The sequence below is a fragment of the Nilaparvata lugens genome, chromosome 6 (genome assembly GCF_014356525.2).
Source record: "Nilaparvata lugens isolate BPH chromosome 6, ASM1435652v1, whole genome shotgun sequence".
NCBI classification, from domain to species: Eukaryota; Metazoa; Arthropoda; class Insecta; order Hemiptera; family Delphacidae; genus Nilaparvata; species Nilaparvata lugens.
This window is the reverse complement of record NC_052509.1, coordinates 31,982,666-32,002,158: the sequence shown is the minus strand read 5'-3', so window position 1 is coordinate 32,002,158 and position 19,493 is coordinate 31,982,666. Positions and strand designations below refer to the sequence as shown.

At 34.8% G+C, this 19,493-nt stretch overlaps 1 protein-coding gene across 4 annotated transcripts in view; it reads right to left on the bottom strand.

Annotated features, from left to right (window-relative positions):
* Positions 1–19,493, bottom strand: part of LOC111047353 (decorin) — a 309,650-nt gene that overhangs the window by 24,844 nt on the left and 265,313 nt on the right. For all 4 annotated transcript variants that reach the window (XM_039430647.1, XM_039430648.1, XM_039430649.1 and 1 more), the window contains one exon: positions 5,148–5,682. In XM_039430647.1, coding sequence (XP_039286581.1) covers positions 5,148–5,682 — 535 coding nt within the window. The remainder of the gene's footprint in view (positions 1–5,147; positions 5,683–19,493) is intronic.

Sequence of the window (19,493 nt, the reverse complement as noted above, 5' to 3'; positions counted from 1 at the left end):
ACCTATCCGTGAATAACGTATTATTGGAATCCTACATTATAAGAGTTGAACTTTTTTTTTTACTTATAATGAATGAATGGATACGATTGCGGTTTTTCTTTCTATTCATTACACATTCATTTTAATAGTGCTGAAACAAGAAATATGTTGAGTACTTTTCAATTTTGATCACATCAATCAAAACTTGATGATATATAAGTCTGTGTTACAACTAAAACGGATAGTAACTATCCTAACTATTTCCTAACTGTTACGAAATATGAAAAGTTTCATCAACTACAAAATCAAGGAAAGATCTGCTGAACTCTGTGATAAGTAATCTAGCATTGAGATAAAACTGTCTCATGAAATAATTTAAGATCATAGATTGAACTTTAGTTTCAACCGATATCCTGAGTTCAGAATATTTATTTATTTATTTATTCTTACAAAAATCTAGGAGTGCAACAGGCATAACAGCCCAAACGCACTCATGAATACAGGAAATACATTATTAAAAATTATTACAAAAAAAATATATATATATAAATACTAGAAAAGTAATAAAAGAGAATGTTTAAAATGGAACATGTGAAAAACAGACAAGAAAAATAGTATGATAGCTACTTTGAGAAAGAAAAGAATAATGTTACAGGTAAATGATAAAACTGAATTTTGATTATTCAATAAGATCAATCATAACCACATAAAATAACAACATATAACCTACGTATTACACATGGTTCTAAGAGAAGTGATAAAAGAATCAGAGAAAAAAGGGATCAAAAGGGAAGTGGAAAAATATTAAAAGTTAGTTTGTGGAAAAAGGGTGACCATGGAGAGAACAAAGAAAAGGCCATTGTGAACCAGAGTAAATTAAGAACAACAGGTCTATATTACTCTTCAATTGAAGAATGGTGACATTTTTCTCTTGAAGCTCCATTTAGACAAGGAGAAGAGATCCACCTGACCATCACAGCAGAGGAATATACGAGGAATACGATTCATTGGTGAGTAATAATGACCAACCGTGTTACATCTACAGATTGAGAACTCTTGCCGATTACGATTATTGAAGACAGGAACCTTAAAATTCAGCTTTGCCAACAGATTAGGACTGCTCACAGAACCGTTCACAAGACCATAGAGGAATAAACAAGAAAGTACTTCCGTCTGGATGCCAAAGTTTCAAAGCCGAACATGCTGCGCAACACACCAGTTGGAAACCCCAAAGGACAAGGACGATTCTGTTTTCTACAAAATAACAATCTAAAAAATTTATTCGGTACAATTTCAATCTCATGTATCAGACCCACCTGATGGGGATCCCAAACCACCGCGCAATATTCAAGCAAGCTCCGAACAAGGCTAGGAAAGAGAGCCATCAAGCCTTCAACATCTCTAAACCCAGCCGTAGATCTCATGATGAAACCCAGCATCCTATTAGCCCTACCCACCAAAGAATAGACATGGGGAGCAAAACTCAGAGAAGAATCAAACAATACACCCAGATCCTTGAAACTATCGACTCTAGAGAGTTGAAAGCCGTTAATTCTGTAATTGAAAATAGGATAATTCAGCTTACGAGTGAAGACCATAAATTTACATTTGCCAACATTGAGATCAAGGCCGTTATCCGTGCATCACCCCGAGACAAAATCCAGGTCAATTTGCAGCAGAACAGAATCATTATGTCAATCAATCCTCCTGTAGATCTTCAAGTCATCAGCAAACATCGAGCAATTGGATTGCAACAGGCAGCCAGGTAGGTCATTAATAAACATTAAGAACAACAAAGGACCCAAATTACTACCCCGAGGCACACCAGAGGAACTGACATAAGTGTTAGATTTCAAATTCAAGACAGAAACATAATTAAGACGATCACTCAGGTAGTCAGAAAAGAAACTAACAAGCCGAGGCACCAAACCAAAACTAGATAATTTGCAAACAAGCCGCTTATGACTGATTCTATCAAAAGCCTTGGAAAAGTCAGTGTATACTACATCCACTCTACCCCCAACATCAAGCGCCTCTGAAACATCAGCCGTGAACTCAAGCAAGTTAGTTGTGGTTGAGCGACCCCTCAGGAAACCATGCTATTAGATAAAAAGGGACTAATATGACAAATCACACAATCATAAAGCACTCTCTCAAATACCTTAGCAAAAGGTGACAATTGAGTTTATTGGGCGGAAGTTGGATATGTCATTCCTTCTTCCAGACTTAAATATGAAAATAACCTTACCAATTTTCCATCTGGTGGGGAACACTGAAGACCTCAAGGACAGATCAAAGTTGAACTTCATGGGAGGACCCAGTATTTCAGCACAACCCTTTACAATAAATGGAGGAACATTGTCAGGGCCACAGCCAGAACTAGGTCTCAGATTACCTATTGCTGCTAATATTGTACTCAGGTCAATAGAACCAATTGAAAGGGAAGGGACATTAATGGAGCCCAGCTCCAAACAATACCTATCATTGGTAATTTCAGGTAAGTTAAAATCCCCCAAAAAGATCAACTTATCACCAATAGCTGCATAACAAGATTCCAGGTGATTCAAATAGGTATCGAAGTACTGAAAGCTAGAAGAGCAAGGAATGTAAACAGCGATTACTGTATGGCTAACACCCTCAAAGTTGATATTGACACAAAGACTCTTGTACGGATCAAGAGTTAAACAGAGACATAGATTAGAGCGAACCCTACGATTAACAGCAATCAGGACCCCACCGCCCATACCTTGTGGCCTATCTCTCCGATAAATAATATAGGAGTCGGTGAAAAACTCATTCCGCACTCATCACCGATAATTAAGTAAACAAAACTAAACTCAATCTAGACAAAACAACCAAAAATGAATTCCAAGATAAACATAGAAGGAATGAATGAGAAAAAAAAAACAAAATAAAGCAAGGGTTTGCTGACCCAAAATTAAATAACTTGATAGATAGAAACTCTGTGATAACTAAGTACCCCAAACCATGTACACTCTCTCATTCTCATCTCCTCGCTCACTCACACACACACACACACACAACCACACACACACACACACACACACACACACACACACACACACACACACACACACACACACACACACACACACACACACACACACACACACACACACACACACACACACACAAACTCACAACCAGACATAGCCAGCGCTCAATAGAAAAATATTTAAATCATGCAAAATTCAACAAAATAAAAAAAAAAATTCAGTATTTATTTAATTATTCATTGTTAATGCAGAAGATGAAGGAAGAGGCAATAGTAATAAACAAAATTGTAAAGCGAGAAACGAGAGAAAACTTATAGGAGTCAAAACAAGCCAGACAAGATAACACTGAATGAAATGATAGAGATAGTGATTGTACGCAATTACGAGTTCAGCCATTCAACAAGTGCATAATAGTGGTGTTAATTCATTCCATGGACGAAAAAAACTAGTTTATAAAAATCATTCACCTGCAACTGCATATTCACTCTCATTAGCATGGAAGAACATTAATGAAGAGATCCACTAAATATGTACATAATATGAATAACGAGATATATAGAAACTGCTGAACTCAAACAACACAGGGAGTGAATTCAAACAATTCTATTTTGAAATTCAACCAAAAGCCATGTATCATCTGCTACTAATATTGCATTCTTTGTTGGAATCAGTTTGAAACCATAAATAGAAAACAGATCCAGAGCACATAAAATATTTTTATTCGACAACAAACGCGTCATTAAATTCCCGCTGCCAGAAAGAATTGGAATTGTGGTGAATTTATGAAGTTATTTTTCCCCATTTTGCCATTATTCCGATTGAATTACACTGTTGAATTCCTGAAATGATAAATAATTTTCCAAACTGTTCCACTACCAAGCTATTTACTGCTCGGCATAAATCTCAGGAAGAATGGATTTTTCTTGTACATTCTTTTCCTAGTCGATTTTTGAAAAACAATCATAATTCTCCAAATCGTTCGCACTTTGAAAACAGTACCGAATTATTCACCAAATAAGATACATTTGTTATTGTTATAAAAGGATTAACGTTTATGTAGAAATAATTCAATACCAAAACACATTACGAATTATGAGATCCAAATCCATCAATGGGGGATTATTCAATAACAAATCAATAAAAACAGAACATATTAGAATTCAGAGCTGAAATATGACAACAATAAATTTGAGAGAATTTGAGTGGATTATTTAGGTTCAGTCTAGGGACTGAATTCAAACAGTTCTATTTTGAAATTCAACCAAAAGCCATGTATCATCTGCTACTAATATTCAAAGATTAAAGCGGATTTTTGTGTTTATGAGCCATTCTTCAATCAATGAACATGAAATTGTTTCAAAAATTATAATAAATTGTTGTACCTCTACACACTAAAATCGAGTTTAAATTTTAAGCCAAAAATCAAAATATTAAAATGCATACCACAGCAGCTATTCTATAAGATCTTCCTGATAAATGTTCTGCTTTCATGTAAAACATGTAACTGCAATGTGGAGATGGTTTAATTTCGACAATGATCTTTTCGACATCGTGTGAGGGTTACAGATTATGTGTTATGTTAACCAGTACAAAAAAACATATCGTCATGATGTTGAAGAAACTCCAGATTATGTGTAGATAATCCGTGATAGCTCCATTGATAATACATGTGTTGAGGCCTCATCAGATTATGTGAATTGTCAGTAGAAAGAATGGATTGGTATGGTAGTACATCTGCAGATTATGTGTTACATTGAACAGTAGAAAAATATTGAATAGTGAATGATTTGGCTTTTCAATTGTACATAGAAATGAAGCGATTAAATCACAAAACCCGTTCTGCGAGTTACTCCAGCGAGTTACACAAATCCAATTACTCAATGAAGATATTAAAGAAGAGATAAATCTAGTTACTCTGAATTGGTTGACCAGATATGAAACTCTGATAGCTACGTTAATGTAAGAATTTTGAATGAAAACGGATTGATATTGCCAATGCCAATGATTTATTGAAACAATTTGATATACTATTTTCGATTGTTATGCCATTATCAACATGTAGTGAACTGATTTTACTCGAGTCGTTTTTATTGGAAAAAGATATCTACCACATCACTTTCAGAACAACTTAGGTGGTTAGTAAGTACTCACTGAAATTACTGCACTCAATGGGAGCCGTAGTGGCGATCTTGAACTTTTTGACCCAGTGCTGAAACTCGTGGCACTCGCACGAGTCTTTGTGCTGGGTGTAGAGGATGTCGGGAGTGTGCAGTTTGTTGAGGCGACAAAGAGGCGCGATCTGTCGGGCTGTGATCTTCGTGAGTGGATTATCAGTGAGGTTGAGTTCGGTGAGGTGAGGCAACTCGCCAATATCAGGCATCTGACTCAGGTGACACTCAGCAAGCGACAAGTACTGCAAGTTATACGCAGAGGTCAGAGTGATCTTTTCTAGATCACGGTTGCCGTTCAGGTAGAGTTTTCGTAGCGGAAGAGGGAGTTCCAAGGGTAGAGTTCTGATGCCGTTGAGACCAAGGTCGAGCACCTCTAGTTTGGGCACTGCCCTGAAGGCGGCCGGTTCTACGTAGTTGATGAAGTTGTTGGACAAATAGAGCAGCTCCAGGTTCGGATACGCCTCCAACGTTTCATTCTTCAGCTCCCTGATGCGGTTCTCCGATGCCATAAGGATCTGTAACAAAGGATTACAACATTGTTTACTGTGGAATTAACCGTGAATTTTTGGGAAATCAAAAGCTGGATCAATAAAAACAGTGTAGCAAAGAAAAAATCAGGCAGAGAAAAGCGAAAGAACTTATTTCCACATTGAATAGTTTAGGGTTAGTGACTCCACTTATTCGTAATCTATCAACTCAAATACAGCACAAATGTATGTTGCAAATAATCCTAATCTTCCATTTTTTGGAACTGCCGATAATTTTTTGATGGAATCTCCAGGAGACTTTAATTTATTATCTGATACAGGTTTGTCAGTAATCGATCTATCAGAAAACATCAATGTTTCACAGGTAATTTTGTAGACGTTAAATAAAGACCTGTAACCCTTCCACCAAAAGCTGCGAATAAAGTTCAAAATGTGATAAGATTACGGAGATCGGCAATGGAGCCAACTCTTTAGGTTGAATACATTATTATTTCTAGCGAACAAATTTCCACCGCTGAGTGAAACCAGTAGATTTGAACTCGGATTAGAAACAATGAAAGTCTACCACATCCGACACAAAAGAACTGGCAGAGAGAGAGAGAGAGAGAGAGAGAGAGAAGAGTGAGAGGAGTAGAGAAACTTCTATAGCAGAGATGCCTGAGAGCATACAATGTTTGACGTCTCTTTGCCAGATCCCAGTGAAAGGCAGCAGCTTCTCATTTACTCGCGGGCTGAGAGAAGAAAAATGAGAAAAATACGAGCTCATTGCAGATATGAGGAGAGCCAGTGACTCTGTGCTCTGTACGCGACTGAACATCCCTTGCTTAATCTTCAACGCTGCGGTTTTGCATGGGAAAAGAAGTGGTGCATCCACCAGCACACTTTCCTAATCAAAAGAACGCCTAGCTGCTTCTACTCTCCAAGTATTACTACAATACTTGCGTTCTCTTTCATTTTCATGCGTCTCGCGAGACAAGACAACAGAAAATTCTCTCATTTTTTCTCCATCTTCCCAGTTTTGTCTATAGATTACCGCTGAGCGTCAGGAATGAGACAAGAAACCCGAACCAAACCCATGGGTGGAGAGCACTACTGTTTTAGGCACCAAGATGAGTTCCACTTTTACGCTAATGCTGGTCCATTCTCAAGAATTTCAATGGATTGCTTTTGAACTGTTTCAAATGGCTCCAAATGGCAATGCTTATTAGTGAGATATCCTGAGAAAAAATTATTGTTAATTATTATAATAGGATCTTACTAAATATTTATGAGCTACATCATTCATTCATTCATTTATTGTACAATTGAACAAAATACTACAATCATAATATAATTATGACATTGAAGGAAAAACTAGGCTGAGCCTGTACTATTTCTCTCCAAAAATTTTGATAAGAAGTTAATGTTGTCCAAAGGTTGAGGTTATGATATCACACACTACTTCTTCACTTGATTTTTGGTCCAGGAATAATTTTAAAATTTTGAAGGTTGACATAATTTTTTAAATAAATAACAGAATGTATCACAATGAATAAAAACTTGAGAAATATTACACTTATTTGAAAAATTTAAATAAAAAATCACAAACCTGCCCACTATTAGTAAGTTACATCTGTTTTTATCTACAGCTACAATCAGCTTTTTTCAGCTACATCTTCAAAGCTGTATTTTAATCCTATAGTATTTCAATCAGGATTCGTGAGGGATTGAAAAGGAGCAATTGAAACAAGGCTTTGAATTTCACTTGATTACATCCACGAATAATGAATGAATGAGATTTCATATTCATGTGTTATGGATAATATTATGTTAAATGTGTATAAAGTAAATTTAATGAAAAAACAGGCTTGAGAGATGGGTTGAGAATGGAAGAGAAAGGCTGAAAAAATTGATTAAAAAATTGGGGGTTGGAATTGCAATAGATTTCGAATTTATTAACATTAATGAGATATGACTTATAGAAAATCTTATTATTTAACATAATGAAAAATGTCTTGATAAGGGCACTCAAACTCACTGCATTTCTGTTCCATTCAAATAATTTGTGTTACCACATTAAAAAGTGGTTGACAATTTCAAATTTGTGTTTTCATTATGGAAAAGTAACTGTAAAATTTGTAATAACTCAATTATTCCGAAATCCAGGAAATGTACCAATCTGCGGATCAGATACAGAGGACTGAAGCAATCGACTGTCTTATAATCAGAGGTTGGTAATGAAAACTCTAGGGATTTATTGAAATTTTGACATGAAAATTGTGATTTATTGCTTTTGAATTCATATTGTGAAATGGTGCTTCCTGAGGGGTTATCTCTTATGATAGAGTCCCACGTTGTGAAGCCATATTATGTGAAGTTGTTAATTGTAAATCCTTCACAGATGATACGATGTTTCTGATATTTATAAGAGCAGTCTCTAAATTCCCTCTTTGCGAATAAATTCACAAAAAATTAAGGCCGTCCGGCTCGCAAAATTACTGGGTTCAAACCTCAGCTCTAGCTCAGTGGTAGAAACATGAATTTTATAAATACAAATAATCACCATAAGGTTCAGTGACCGGTGATTGGTAATTCTTACCGCTGCTTCTATGAAGTTCTTGAAGAATACCAATACGGAAAATAAAAGAATATTTGATGACTGATTATCAGTAACCATGCATCACTAGAGAATAATAAGGACCAACTATAGTTGTTTCTAGTTGATTCTTAAAACGCTCGTCGTGAATACAAGTATTCACCAATATACCCTTCCAAAATTCCTTAGAACTTACAACGCCAGTTCTGGAAGCTCTCTGGATCCTTATATGATATAACTGGAACCTTATTAATATAATTTCTTAATATACTTATTCTGGTATATGAGATGAGTATCATCAAAGGATGATAAATATTGAGTGCTCTGAATAAGATTAATATCACTTGATTCAATAATTTTAAGTGCTGCAAAATATTTGTTGATATTAAAACAGCTCAAACTGTGTATCACGAGATGAACTAGGATAAAATAAACTTCTACGATTTGTATGCTGACTGAAAACACAAAATATATTCCCATAAAAAAGATATGCATAAAGTATTCGATATATCTATAATTCACTTAAATAATCTATTTCTAAAATCTGAATAATTATCACAGGCTTTACTAATATTCACAATAGTGAGTTTCAAATTCATAAATATATTATATTTAATACTGGTACTTATACTTCCAATCAATATAAAATTCTGCAGATAAAAACCTGTTCGGTCTATAGGTTTGATATGATGTACTTTGTTCAATTGACAAAATTATAATTAATAAATTAATATTCAAACATGAGATCTCAGGGATTTATATGAATTCGGGCTGTGCATGGAAGTAAGCTTCCTACATATATTAAATAAATTCATAAATGTTCTTATGGACTATGTGATATTGTTCAACACGTGGTGACTTTTTATTTTAATTCAAATTAATTGGAATAGCGCTTTTTTATTAATTAATTACCCCCACTGGACGTAGAAAAAACGAGCTCGTTGAATTATCACTCACTGAATTGAAGTTCTAGACGTTCTCGTGGATTGAATTAATTATTTCCAATAATTAATTAGGTAGGCTCCTTTCGTCTCTGCTGGGCTAGCGCGTGATCCAGACTTTTATAATCTTCTTTCGAATTAGCTATTTTTATGGAATCTTTACAAATTACGAACTCTTTGACAGCACTGAGTTCACATATAATTGAACATTTAATACAAATACTTTACATTAAAAAGGGTCTGGCTTAATAGTTTTAAAATTTTAAAAGGAAGAAGAAAAAACCCTAAACTCCATGTGCATCCTCTCCGGTCGGGATCTTAAGCCAGAAGAAGGAGGTTTTTAGAAAAATTTGCCTCTTCCAAGAATAATTCTGTAAGCTACTCTCTGATTGGCCTTCAATTTAATAGACTCAATACAATTGGTTGCCTTGGAATCAGGGCTTCCTCGGCTTTATAATAGAAAAAATTAAATAAAAAAGAATTCTTATACAAATGTATGGAGTGTTTATCTTAAATTGATTTCATAAATAAATCCTAACATGCGATGTTACTATATTCAGTCTTTATATGAGTTTTGTATACTCTTGATTTATCATGCTTTCTTAGATTATAATAAATATTTATACAAAAATAATGGGTGTCTGTATTTCTACACATCGACTTCCTTTAGTATACATAACATATCCTTTATGAGTAAATTTTATATAATTCAACCTGTCATATGGGTGATCGAATAATCAGCTGATTCGCTCAGTATTGATTCTAATAATTATCGATTTATCCAAGATCGACTAATTCTTTTCAAAATGTAAACAAGTAACTCTAACCTCAATGTTCATGCATTTTATTTTTTTTTTTATAATCCGCCAATAATAAGTAAGCCGCTTTATAACTTTTTGATCTTACCAATGGGTTCTCATAATTATTAAATCACAATTATACATGTTTTCTTATCATTTGTTGATAATGCTATTACTCCTAATCGCTAATAATACTTGATTTGAGTTGTTTTATCCTTTGACTAGGTCTAACCTTCTTTCCAATTTTATAGTTCTATTATATTTCATTAGTTCATTTTAAATATTTGGTGGTATTAATTTACCACGTGACAATATATGGAAAGATATTTTCTTAATAATTCTTAGAAAACACGAATAAACGATTCTGCTGCTTCCCAAGGCCTAGGAAAGCTGCGAGAAATGCACAAAAGCTATTCAGATGCAACGGAGATTGCTGAGCACAGAAAACCGTCCAAATCTACAAACCGCTTCGGAACTTTTTCGAAGATAATTCATTCAAAAGTTGCTAACGACGCTCGAGCACTGTACTAGTGAGATTTTATAGTCATGAAATTATATGAATTGTAAGTACAGTACGATGTATGTTGTTCAGACAGTTTCATGGTACATAGCATGAGACCTCAAATGTAGAGATTCGATATTGAATTTGACTGTATGGTATAAATTGAAAAAGGAGAAGTTTTGGGAATCATGCAATTGTGCTTTTCTTCAAATATCATTGTACACAATGTAATAAATAATAAGATAATAATACTATTCGAAAGAGGTTATTTAAATAAACATATATTATTCAGAAAGGAAAGGAGTAGCAGAAAGGAACATATTCTTCAATAGACAATGCTTGAAACTGAAAGTTGTACCAAAGTATGTGGCAATAGAAACCAACAACACTTCTACTATTGCACAGAAGAGCATTAAAACCGCCCAGAAATTTTGGATAAAGAAGGAGATCAGCCACTGGTATAAGATAAGGGATAGCTTATCTTTCTTCATCTACATTCTCCACACACAACTGACAAGCAAACTACACACGGCTGAGTGGGATTTCCTAGACAACAAATGTAGGGAACAACTTTTTAGGAGATTGAGTGAGAAAACAGTTACTCAAAACAAAAAACTGCAGTAACTTCTCAAAGATCAACATCCGACACTAAATAATAGGCCTATCATTCAACATAAACACAAGTTTGCTGATAGGGTAGCTAATATCTCACAAGTCCAATTTTCATCTACAGAGACAGAGTTACTAGGACGAGGTAACAAATACAGTAGTCATAGCTATTTGGATAACCAACAACTTGAACGACTAGCATGCAGCATTGATAGTAATTGGGAAGCCTCAAAGAAAAAAATACCAACAGATGTGCTGACATAATTCTTCAAGAGAAGACAAGGGAACTTCGACCAGAGATCACAAAAACGGCAGACATCATTAAGAATTCAAAGAAGAAGATGAAAACCAATGACCTGATGATTTTGAAAGCTGACAAAGGATGCACTACAGTAATGGATAAGGATGAATATCTAAGTAAGGTAAACCATTTCATTGCAGAAAACAATTTTATTGAGATTAACTCCAATCCCACCACCAAAATCATTAGCTTGATTAGAAATAAGTTGACTACCACCACCAAATTACTTAATAAGAAAGAAACTAAGTATCTAACAGTTATGAATCCATATCCACCTAGACTTTTCGGTCAACCTAAATCACACAAAACTAATGTTCCTATAAGACCAGTGGTATCTTTTGTTAATTCCCTCTGCTCTAAATTAGCTACAAACTGAATAGCACCTTTCGGTCATTAACGGGTTTTCAACCAAAATTTAGTATTAAAAATTCATTGGAGTTGGTCAACAATATAAAGCATATTCCTGTTCTATCATCTCATAAACTTGTGTCATTTGATGTTACTAATTTATTCGATAACATTCCGGTGGGAGAAAGTCTTGAAAGAGCTGAGGAAATAATGAAAGCCTCTATCAATGATCATACACTCAGAGAAGAACTGATAGGATTGATGAAGTTATGCACTCAGCATAATTATTTCAAATTTAACAATAGATTTTTTGAACAAAGAGAGGGGTTGGCAATGGGGTCACCCCTCTCACCACTCCTTGCAGAATTATTTATGGATAAGTCAGAAAATAGAATTATTGGAAATAGTCATTTCAAAGATGAAATTGTTTACTGGTTTCGATATGTAGATGATATTATTTGCTTATGGAAAGGAAGTAACAGACAACTAGACAATTTTCTTTCCTATCTGAATGCATTACATCAGAGTATAAAATTCACTGTAGAGGTAGAACAGGATTGTGAATTGAATTTTCTAGATTTAAGAATAGATCATAGCGCTGGTTTTCACAAGTTTTCTATTTTCAGAAAAACCAACCCATACCGATGTTATCATTCCTCTTTATTCTTGTCATCCTATTTCTCACAAACTTGCTGCTTTCAATAGCTTGGTCTATAGAGCACTAAAAATACCTATGAGCTATCATGATTTTGATATTGATATCACTAAAATTAAACAGATAGCTGTTACAAATGGGTATGAAGGAAGTATGGTGGACAGATTATTAAGTAAAATTAATAGACAAATTTCAATCAATTCTAGCTTTGTAGGCTCAAACTGTGAGGAGAAGACTTGGATAACAATCCCATATTTAGGCCTTGTATCTGATAAGATAGGTAGGGAATTGAAGAGGAATGGATTTCATGTTGCTTTCAACCGATTTTAAATAGTCTATTTAGCTGGAGTAAAGACAAAATTGATATTTGGGATAAAAGTGGGGTGTACAAACTTAAATGTGGTGATTGTAATGCTTGTTATGTGGGCCAAACTGGTAGAAGTTTCAAAAGTAGAATTAAAGAACACATCAGAGATTGGAATGAACAAAATGGGGAATCTAATTTTGCAGAACATTTGATAACAAATAATCACAAGTTCACAGTTAAGGAGAATGTTGAGTTTCCGCATGTTAATAACAAAGGCAGATCTTTGAATATTCTAGAGGCTTTCGAAATAACAAGAGTGATTAAGGAGAATTCCCAGTATAGTTTAAATGACCAGATTCATTTCAACCAATACAACACTACAAATTTAGTTTTATCATAAAATTGTAAGCATACATTAGTCAATAGTTTTTCCATTTACATATTTATTTTATTAACACTTGTTTTCTTGGTTCTTATTTTGTACTGAAAGTAAATTTTGTTATCATGGCGATTCTGTTGCTTAAGCCGCCATTTTGTCACACCGTTGAGTGGGAGGAGACTGTCTAGCTGGGCCAATGGCAGGCGTTCATGCCCTTGATCAATAGCTGTACTCGCCTACTAGTATAAATTCTGCTGCTCTTGTATTTAGTTTTGAGTTTATCAGAGATTGACAATGGTGTAATAACCGAAACCGGTCTTTCTAAGTATCAATAAATCTGTGGTTTTTTGACAATTTCTCAGTCTTTTTCATTCAGTATATTATTCATAAAAAGTTAAACTATCATACAGTAAAGAAAATCATATAAGATCATTGATGACCCAGTATAACCCAGTATTGAACACAAATAACAAGACTAGCATAGCACGTGTACAAAGGCCTACCTTACTAGATGGACAGAGATTTAATCTTCAATAGCTTGCTGATTCAATTGGAAATTGATACAAATAGTGTAGAACTTTTCACATTGCCAGAATTAATTGATAATCCACTAACATGAAATTACTAAAAATGGCTGGAAAGGCGTGCAGACTGGATAAGTCCATGCAAGTTATCTTTAATGTATAGCCTAATCTGTCAAATTATTAGTAGTACATATCAGTGGGGTGAATGATTTTAAAGAATTGTGTGCGATACCGCAGTACAGAAGTCTGTATTTCCCGGTTTCTACCGCGCATCATAATTCAAAACCCGTCATCATCATGTAATCAGCCACAGGACTTTTTTCAATTTTTTAAGCTGAGGGCATCAGTATACTCAGCTTGATGGATGATGGTCTCAGTTATGAAAGTTTTCCACAGAATCGCTCTGCTCTCTTTCTGAGCAAACAAGCTTAGGCAATCTGGCCAGGCAAAGTCGTTGCCGGCTATTTATAATTTAAAGTTAAGCTGATTAGACTTCAAAGTTGAGAAGAGAAAAGGCACAAAATGATGACGTCGGCAAGTACCTCCACCATTGTCCTCGTTTGCTCAGCCGGATTAAATACGGATTGTTGTTGAGGGCTGGAGGAGGTACTGTACAGTATTATTGGCCAGTAGCAATGTTTACATCACTTGTAAATTTGGAAATTTTGCCCGGTTGTTTGCTTAATATTCTACATCAAATATTCAAGGTACACAATAACAGAAGCTACGAAAACACGAATTTTTATGGGTAAGGGGTGTACGTCAACTTTACCCTGTATAAACATATTATACAATTTTACCACTATAATTTTCCTTCTTAAAATGTAGTAATTCATTTCAGTATGCTTAGTAACAAAGCTTAGTCTAATTATTTGTTTTGGCTATTTTGTATTCAAGTTGCAATTTAAGATTGAATAGTAATATTTTGATTTCATGAGTGTATCATTTGGATACTTTGAAAAGTAATATGAGTAATTTTTTTAATAATAAATTATTCAATGAATAAATAAAAAGTGAACGAGTAATTTTTTCAAAAAATAATTAATTTACTTTGATCTATTCAATATGTTTTAAATTCATTAATTAATTTCTTTCAGTACATCATACCAGTATAATAGAGCGACGTTGATGTAGACGTTCGAACGATGAATGATGCACAATTCAAGACTACTTGAGGGATTTGCTATTGGAAAGGTGCCTGTATTCTCTGAGAGAGTTTTTTGTCTGACCAAAGCTAACTGTGATACATTGTTTATGGTGTTAGGCGTCTTAGTGTTTGCTATTATTATATTGTATTATTTTCACTGTTATTAATTGTATTGTGGGTCTTTTTATAAGCTATTGTAGAAAATGATGTTGTTTGTAACATTTTTATGTTCCTTGACAATACAAGAAAGATTGATTGATTGATATAGAGTAAATAATATTACATGAATATGAAGGAAAAAATCCTTATAGAATTTTTCTGTATTCGCGAGCTTCATTGAATCGATGATATTTCTAAATTTTTATGTTTTCTTATATTGAGTTATCCTAATTAATACATCCTTTTATTACTAATACATCCTTTATTTACCTCTATAATTATTTTCCCGTATAGTGGGCTATATTTTTCATGAAATTGTTTTTGTCCTATATTATTTCATTGTATATTATTTTATTATTGTCTCTTTCCTGTTCAGGGCTACTTGTAATATAAATAATAATAATAATAGAGAATGAGATCAGGGATGTCTGGAAGCAGCAAAAGTTACAACTGTCCCTATAATTGTCTCTACTGTTGGAATGATCAGGCAGAAGGTTTCAGCTAACCTCAGTCGCCTTGTTGTCTCAGGGAGTGCAAATCATGGAATTCAAAAGGCGGTTGTACTCAGTACGGTATCAATGATTAGATCCTTAATAAATTTGACAGAATAGAGATGTACCAAAGTCTTGCCAATGGCCGACTTGAGTTGCAATAAAAATGCTCACTTTGTAAGTGATGAAATATTTAAATAATAATAATAATAATTTTTCATTTTATTCTTTTATTGAAATTTTTCTCACATTATATAATATGATAGTTTACATATTAGAGTGATCTACCAGCCCCTGTCAGTTGAACTTAAAGATATGTATAAATTGAGGAAGGTGGTAATAATCCCTATAGTAGTGTCTGCCAATGGACTGGTCACAAAAGAATGGAGACAAGCAATGGAACAACTGCAGTTGGAGAACTGGTATATGAGAATTATGCAGAAAGCAGCAGTTGGTACACAAGAAACTAATATTGTACGCAAGTTTCTAAGCCTCTGATCTGGAAAAGAGTGGATGAGTCTCTGCTTTGAATTGCAACTATTTAGTCTTGAGATCAGAATTGATCCCCGGCTACTACTTAGTTATGAAGACAAAAATATTTTTCAAGAATAATAATAATAAGAATGATAAGAAGAAGAAGAAGAAGAAGAAGAAGAAGAAGAAGAAGAAGAAGAAGAAGAGAAGAAGAAGAAGAAGTAGAAGAAGTGAGAAACTTTTCTATAGGAGTGTACAACAGGCTGATACAGAGTGCAGTAGGGTTGTTCCACAAATGAAGGAAATTGAAAGATTTTGGAGGAGTATATGGGCTGAGGAGGTGATCCACGATGATGTAGCAGCTTGGTTGAGTGGTGTGGAGGAGTCTCTATTGCATGTACCACAAAATCTGTGAACAATACTCAGAACTTGAAAGCACCTGTCCCTGATGGAGACCATAACTTCTGGATAAAGAGATTCACCACTCTCCATGAGTTCATTGCTGTCAGCTTCTCAGCTTTCTTGAAACCGTCAGATAAGATCCCTTCATATCTTCCAAGAGGTGTGACATACTTGCTCCAAAAGGAGAAGAACTCTATAGACCCTGCCAAATTCCGACCAATCACGTGTCTTTGCACTCTTTAGAAGATTCTAACCTCCTGCATCACTGAGAAAATTTACTGCCATCTGCAGGATAACAGTTTGATAGCAGAGGAGCAGAAGGGATGCATAAGGGGGTTGCAAGGGTCTAAAGAGCAATTGATTATAGATGCAGTGGTCATGGTGCAAGCTATGCAAAAACAAAGGAATATCAATACAACATTCATTGACTACCAAAAAGCCTTTGACTCTATGCCAAAATCATGGCTACTCAAAGTGCTCAGTATGTATAAGGTACATCCGGGGACAATCTCACTATTTATTTATTTATTTATCATTTACAATTAACTTAAGGACAAAGTACATTATTGAAACACCTGATGTTATCCTGGTCAACAGTGCTGCAGTTTGAGTGTTCAAGTGGGAGGATCACAAGCTCGTGTATCCCAATAAGAAGGGGATCTTCCAGGGTGAAACTCTGAGCCCACTGTGGTTTTGTCTGTCACTCAATCCTCTTTCTGCTATCTTAAATGAGTCTGGGTATGGTTGCAATATCAAACGCTCCAATAACTTGCAGCACACATTGTCACACCTTATGTATAGGGATGACATAAAGTTGTAAGCAGCCAGTGAAAGACAGCTCAGGAACTTCTTTCTCACACACTCATTGCTGCATCGGATTGTTGTAGCTGCTGATGATGGCTACACGCCTCTCCATCTTTGTCACTTTGAAGTGGTGGATCAAGAATTGGATAGAGACCACATTGCTACCATTTGCCAAAGGTGATTAGAGAAGTCTCTGCATGGACGCCATGCCCACGATCTGAATAGCCCATATATTTGCCAGGAATCATCCAATGCTTGGCTCAGTTGGGGGCCATCTTTGCAGAGAGTTAAGGATTCATGGTGGCTATCCAAGATCAGTGTCTTGCTACCAGAAACTATTTGAAATACATAGCTCGAGAAAGTCTCGACAATGATACATGCCGCAGATGCCACCAGGCATCTGAAACAGTCCAGCATGTGACAAGTGCATGTCAGGCTTTGGTGGCAACTTACTATCTTCACCGGCACAACCAGGTGGCAAAGATCATACATCAGAGCTTAGCATGCCTGCACAACCTGTTGCCAAGCTCAGTACCATATTACCAATATACTCCCAGTGCAGTTTTGGAGAATGCTTCTCACAAGTTGTACTGGGATCGGTCAGTTCTTAGAGACAAAACAATAGCCCACAATAGACCGGACATCATACTCATAGATAAGCAGAAACAGACCACCTTCCTCATAGACATTGGCATTCCCAATACACACAATTTAAAACAGTATAGTGAAGAGAAAGTTGTCTGCCTTTGGCCGATGAGATAAAGCAGCTGTGGAGGCAGGAAAACGTTGCGATTGTGCCATTATTGATGTCAGCAACAGGGATGGTGCCTAAGGATTTGGCTGATAAGTTGAAAAAGTTGGGATTGTGAGTATGGGTGTTGAATGTAATGCAAAAAGCAATCATACTGTGCACAACATCAATTGTTAGAAGTTTTTTGAATATTCCTAAATAGAAAAAAGGTGTCATTTTGCTTAATAGCCAATGCTTTCATACCCAGTAAAATGGAGAAAAACACACATAATATAATAGATATAATATATAATATAATAATTGAAAAAAGGTACTGGGATTTGCATTTCTATTTTATTATTTTATTGTATTACATCTCAGTGACAGATTTTACAGTAGATATGCAACACTGAATTTCAACACTTTTTAATCCCATTCTTACTCTTTCTCACACAAAGCACAAGTAATTATTATGTTTTAAATGAATTTGCTCATTTATATGAATCTACCACTGAATAAAGTATATTTTAAAATCTTTCACTATAATTTATTATTGTTTAAGCCTTCTGCCGTGCAGCGTCTTTATTTGCTTTAATAGATTGCGAATAAAATGACAATGAAAACATAATGAAGAAAGAAAACTCATTATTTTACAAGAAAATGTCAATAATATATGGATAGGGACTAAAAGATAAAATATACGACAATCCTCCATCAATAGAAAAGGAATATTATTGTGGTAAACCAGCTGAAAACACGCTGTTTCGAATACTGGCAAGGGAACAATAATACGGTCGTTGCTATGACAATTTTCCATGTACGTCAGGGGAGTGCGTTTTTCTAGCGATGCTCTAGCAAGGAAAAACATCCTACGCATGTGAAGAGCATTTCATTTACCGTCATTTTCAGTTTTCAAAAGCTTTAAATAAAACTTGGCAGTAAAAAGTAGTAAAAAATAGTTTAATAGAATCTGTACAAAAATAATCTTAAAGTAATCTCAAAAATAATAATTGATTCTTAGGATATTGATCAATGACATCTATTCACCTATTACGCCTATCTGTGACTGCTCTTGAATGCTCTATACGAAAAAATGAGGTGTAAAGAAGAGAAATAAATAGAATGTTCTCAACTACTATGTATTTAAGCAAATATATATCAAAAGCAAATGATGGACACATTATATATTTTTGAGTAATACAGATTGTGTTATGCTAAGATACAAGTAATGGCTCCAATTTCGAAGTTGAAATGATACGGTACAGTTCAATTTGAAGCTGCCACTTGAGCATCAGTTACTGACCTACTTCTCGCGACCTTCAACTTTATTAGGAAAGACGTTGAAAAGCGAAGCAGGAAAAGCGTTGAAAATCGTTGTAGGAAAAACGTTGAAAATATACTCAACGTTTCCTCACAATCTCCAACTAAACCTTCAGATCGGAAGACAATGATCGGTTAAGAAGCGGCAGGACTCTTTGACGACAGAAACCACTCCTCACCGTTCCTCACGATATGACTGGATACGATAGTTATAATATAAACATTTACCATAACTATATTTCATTTCGATATTGTTTTTTGCAGTGAAAACTACATGCATCATGTGGTGTAGTAAAGAGAAATAAATAGAATGATCTCTCAACTTCTCAACTATTATAATTATATTTACCCTTTTCAGAGAAAACTTTAA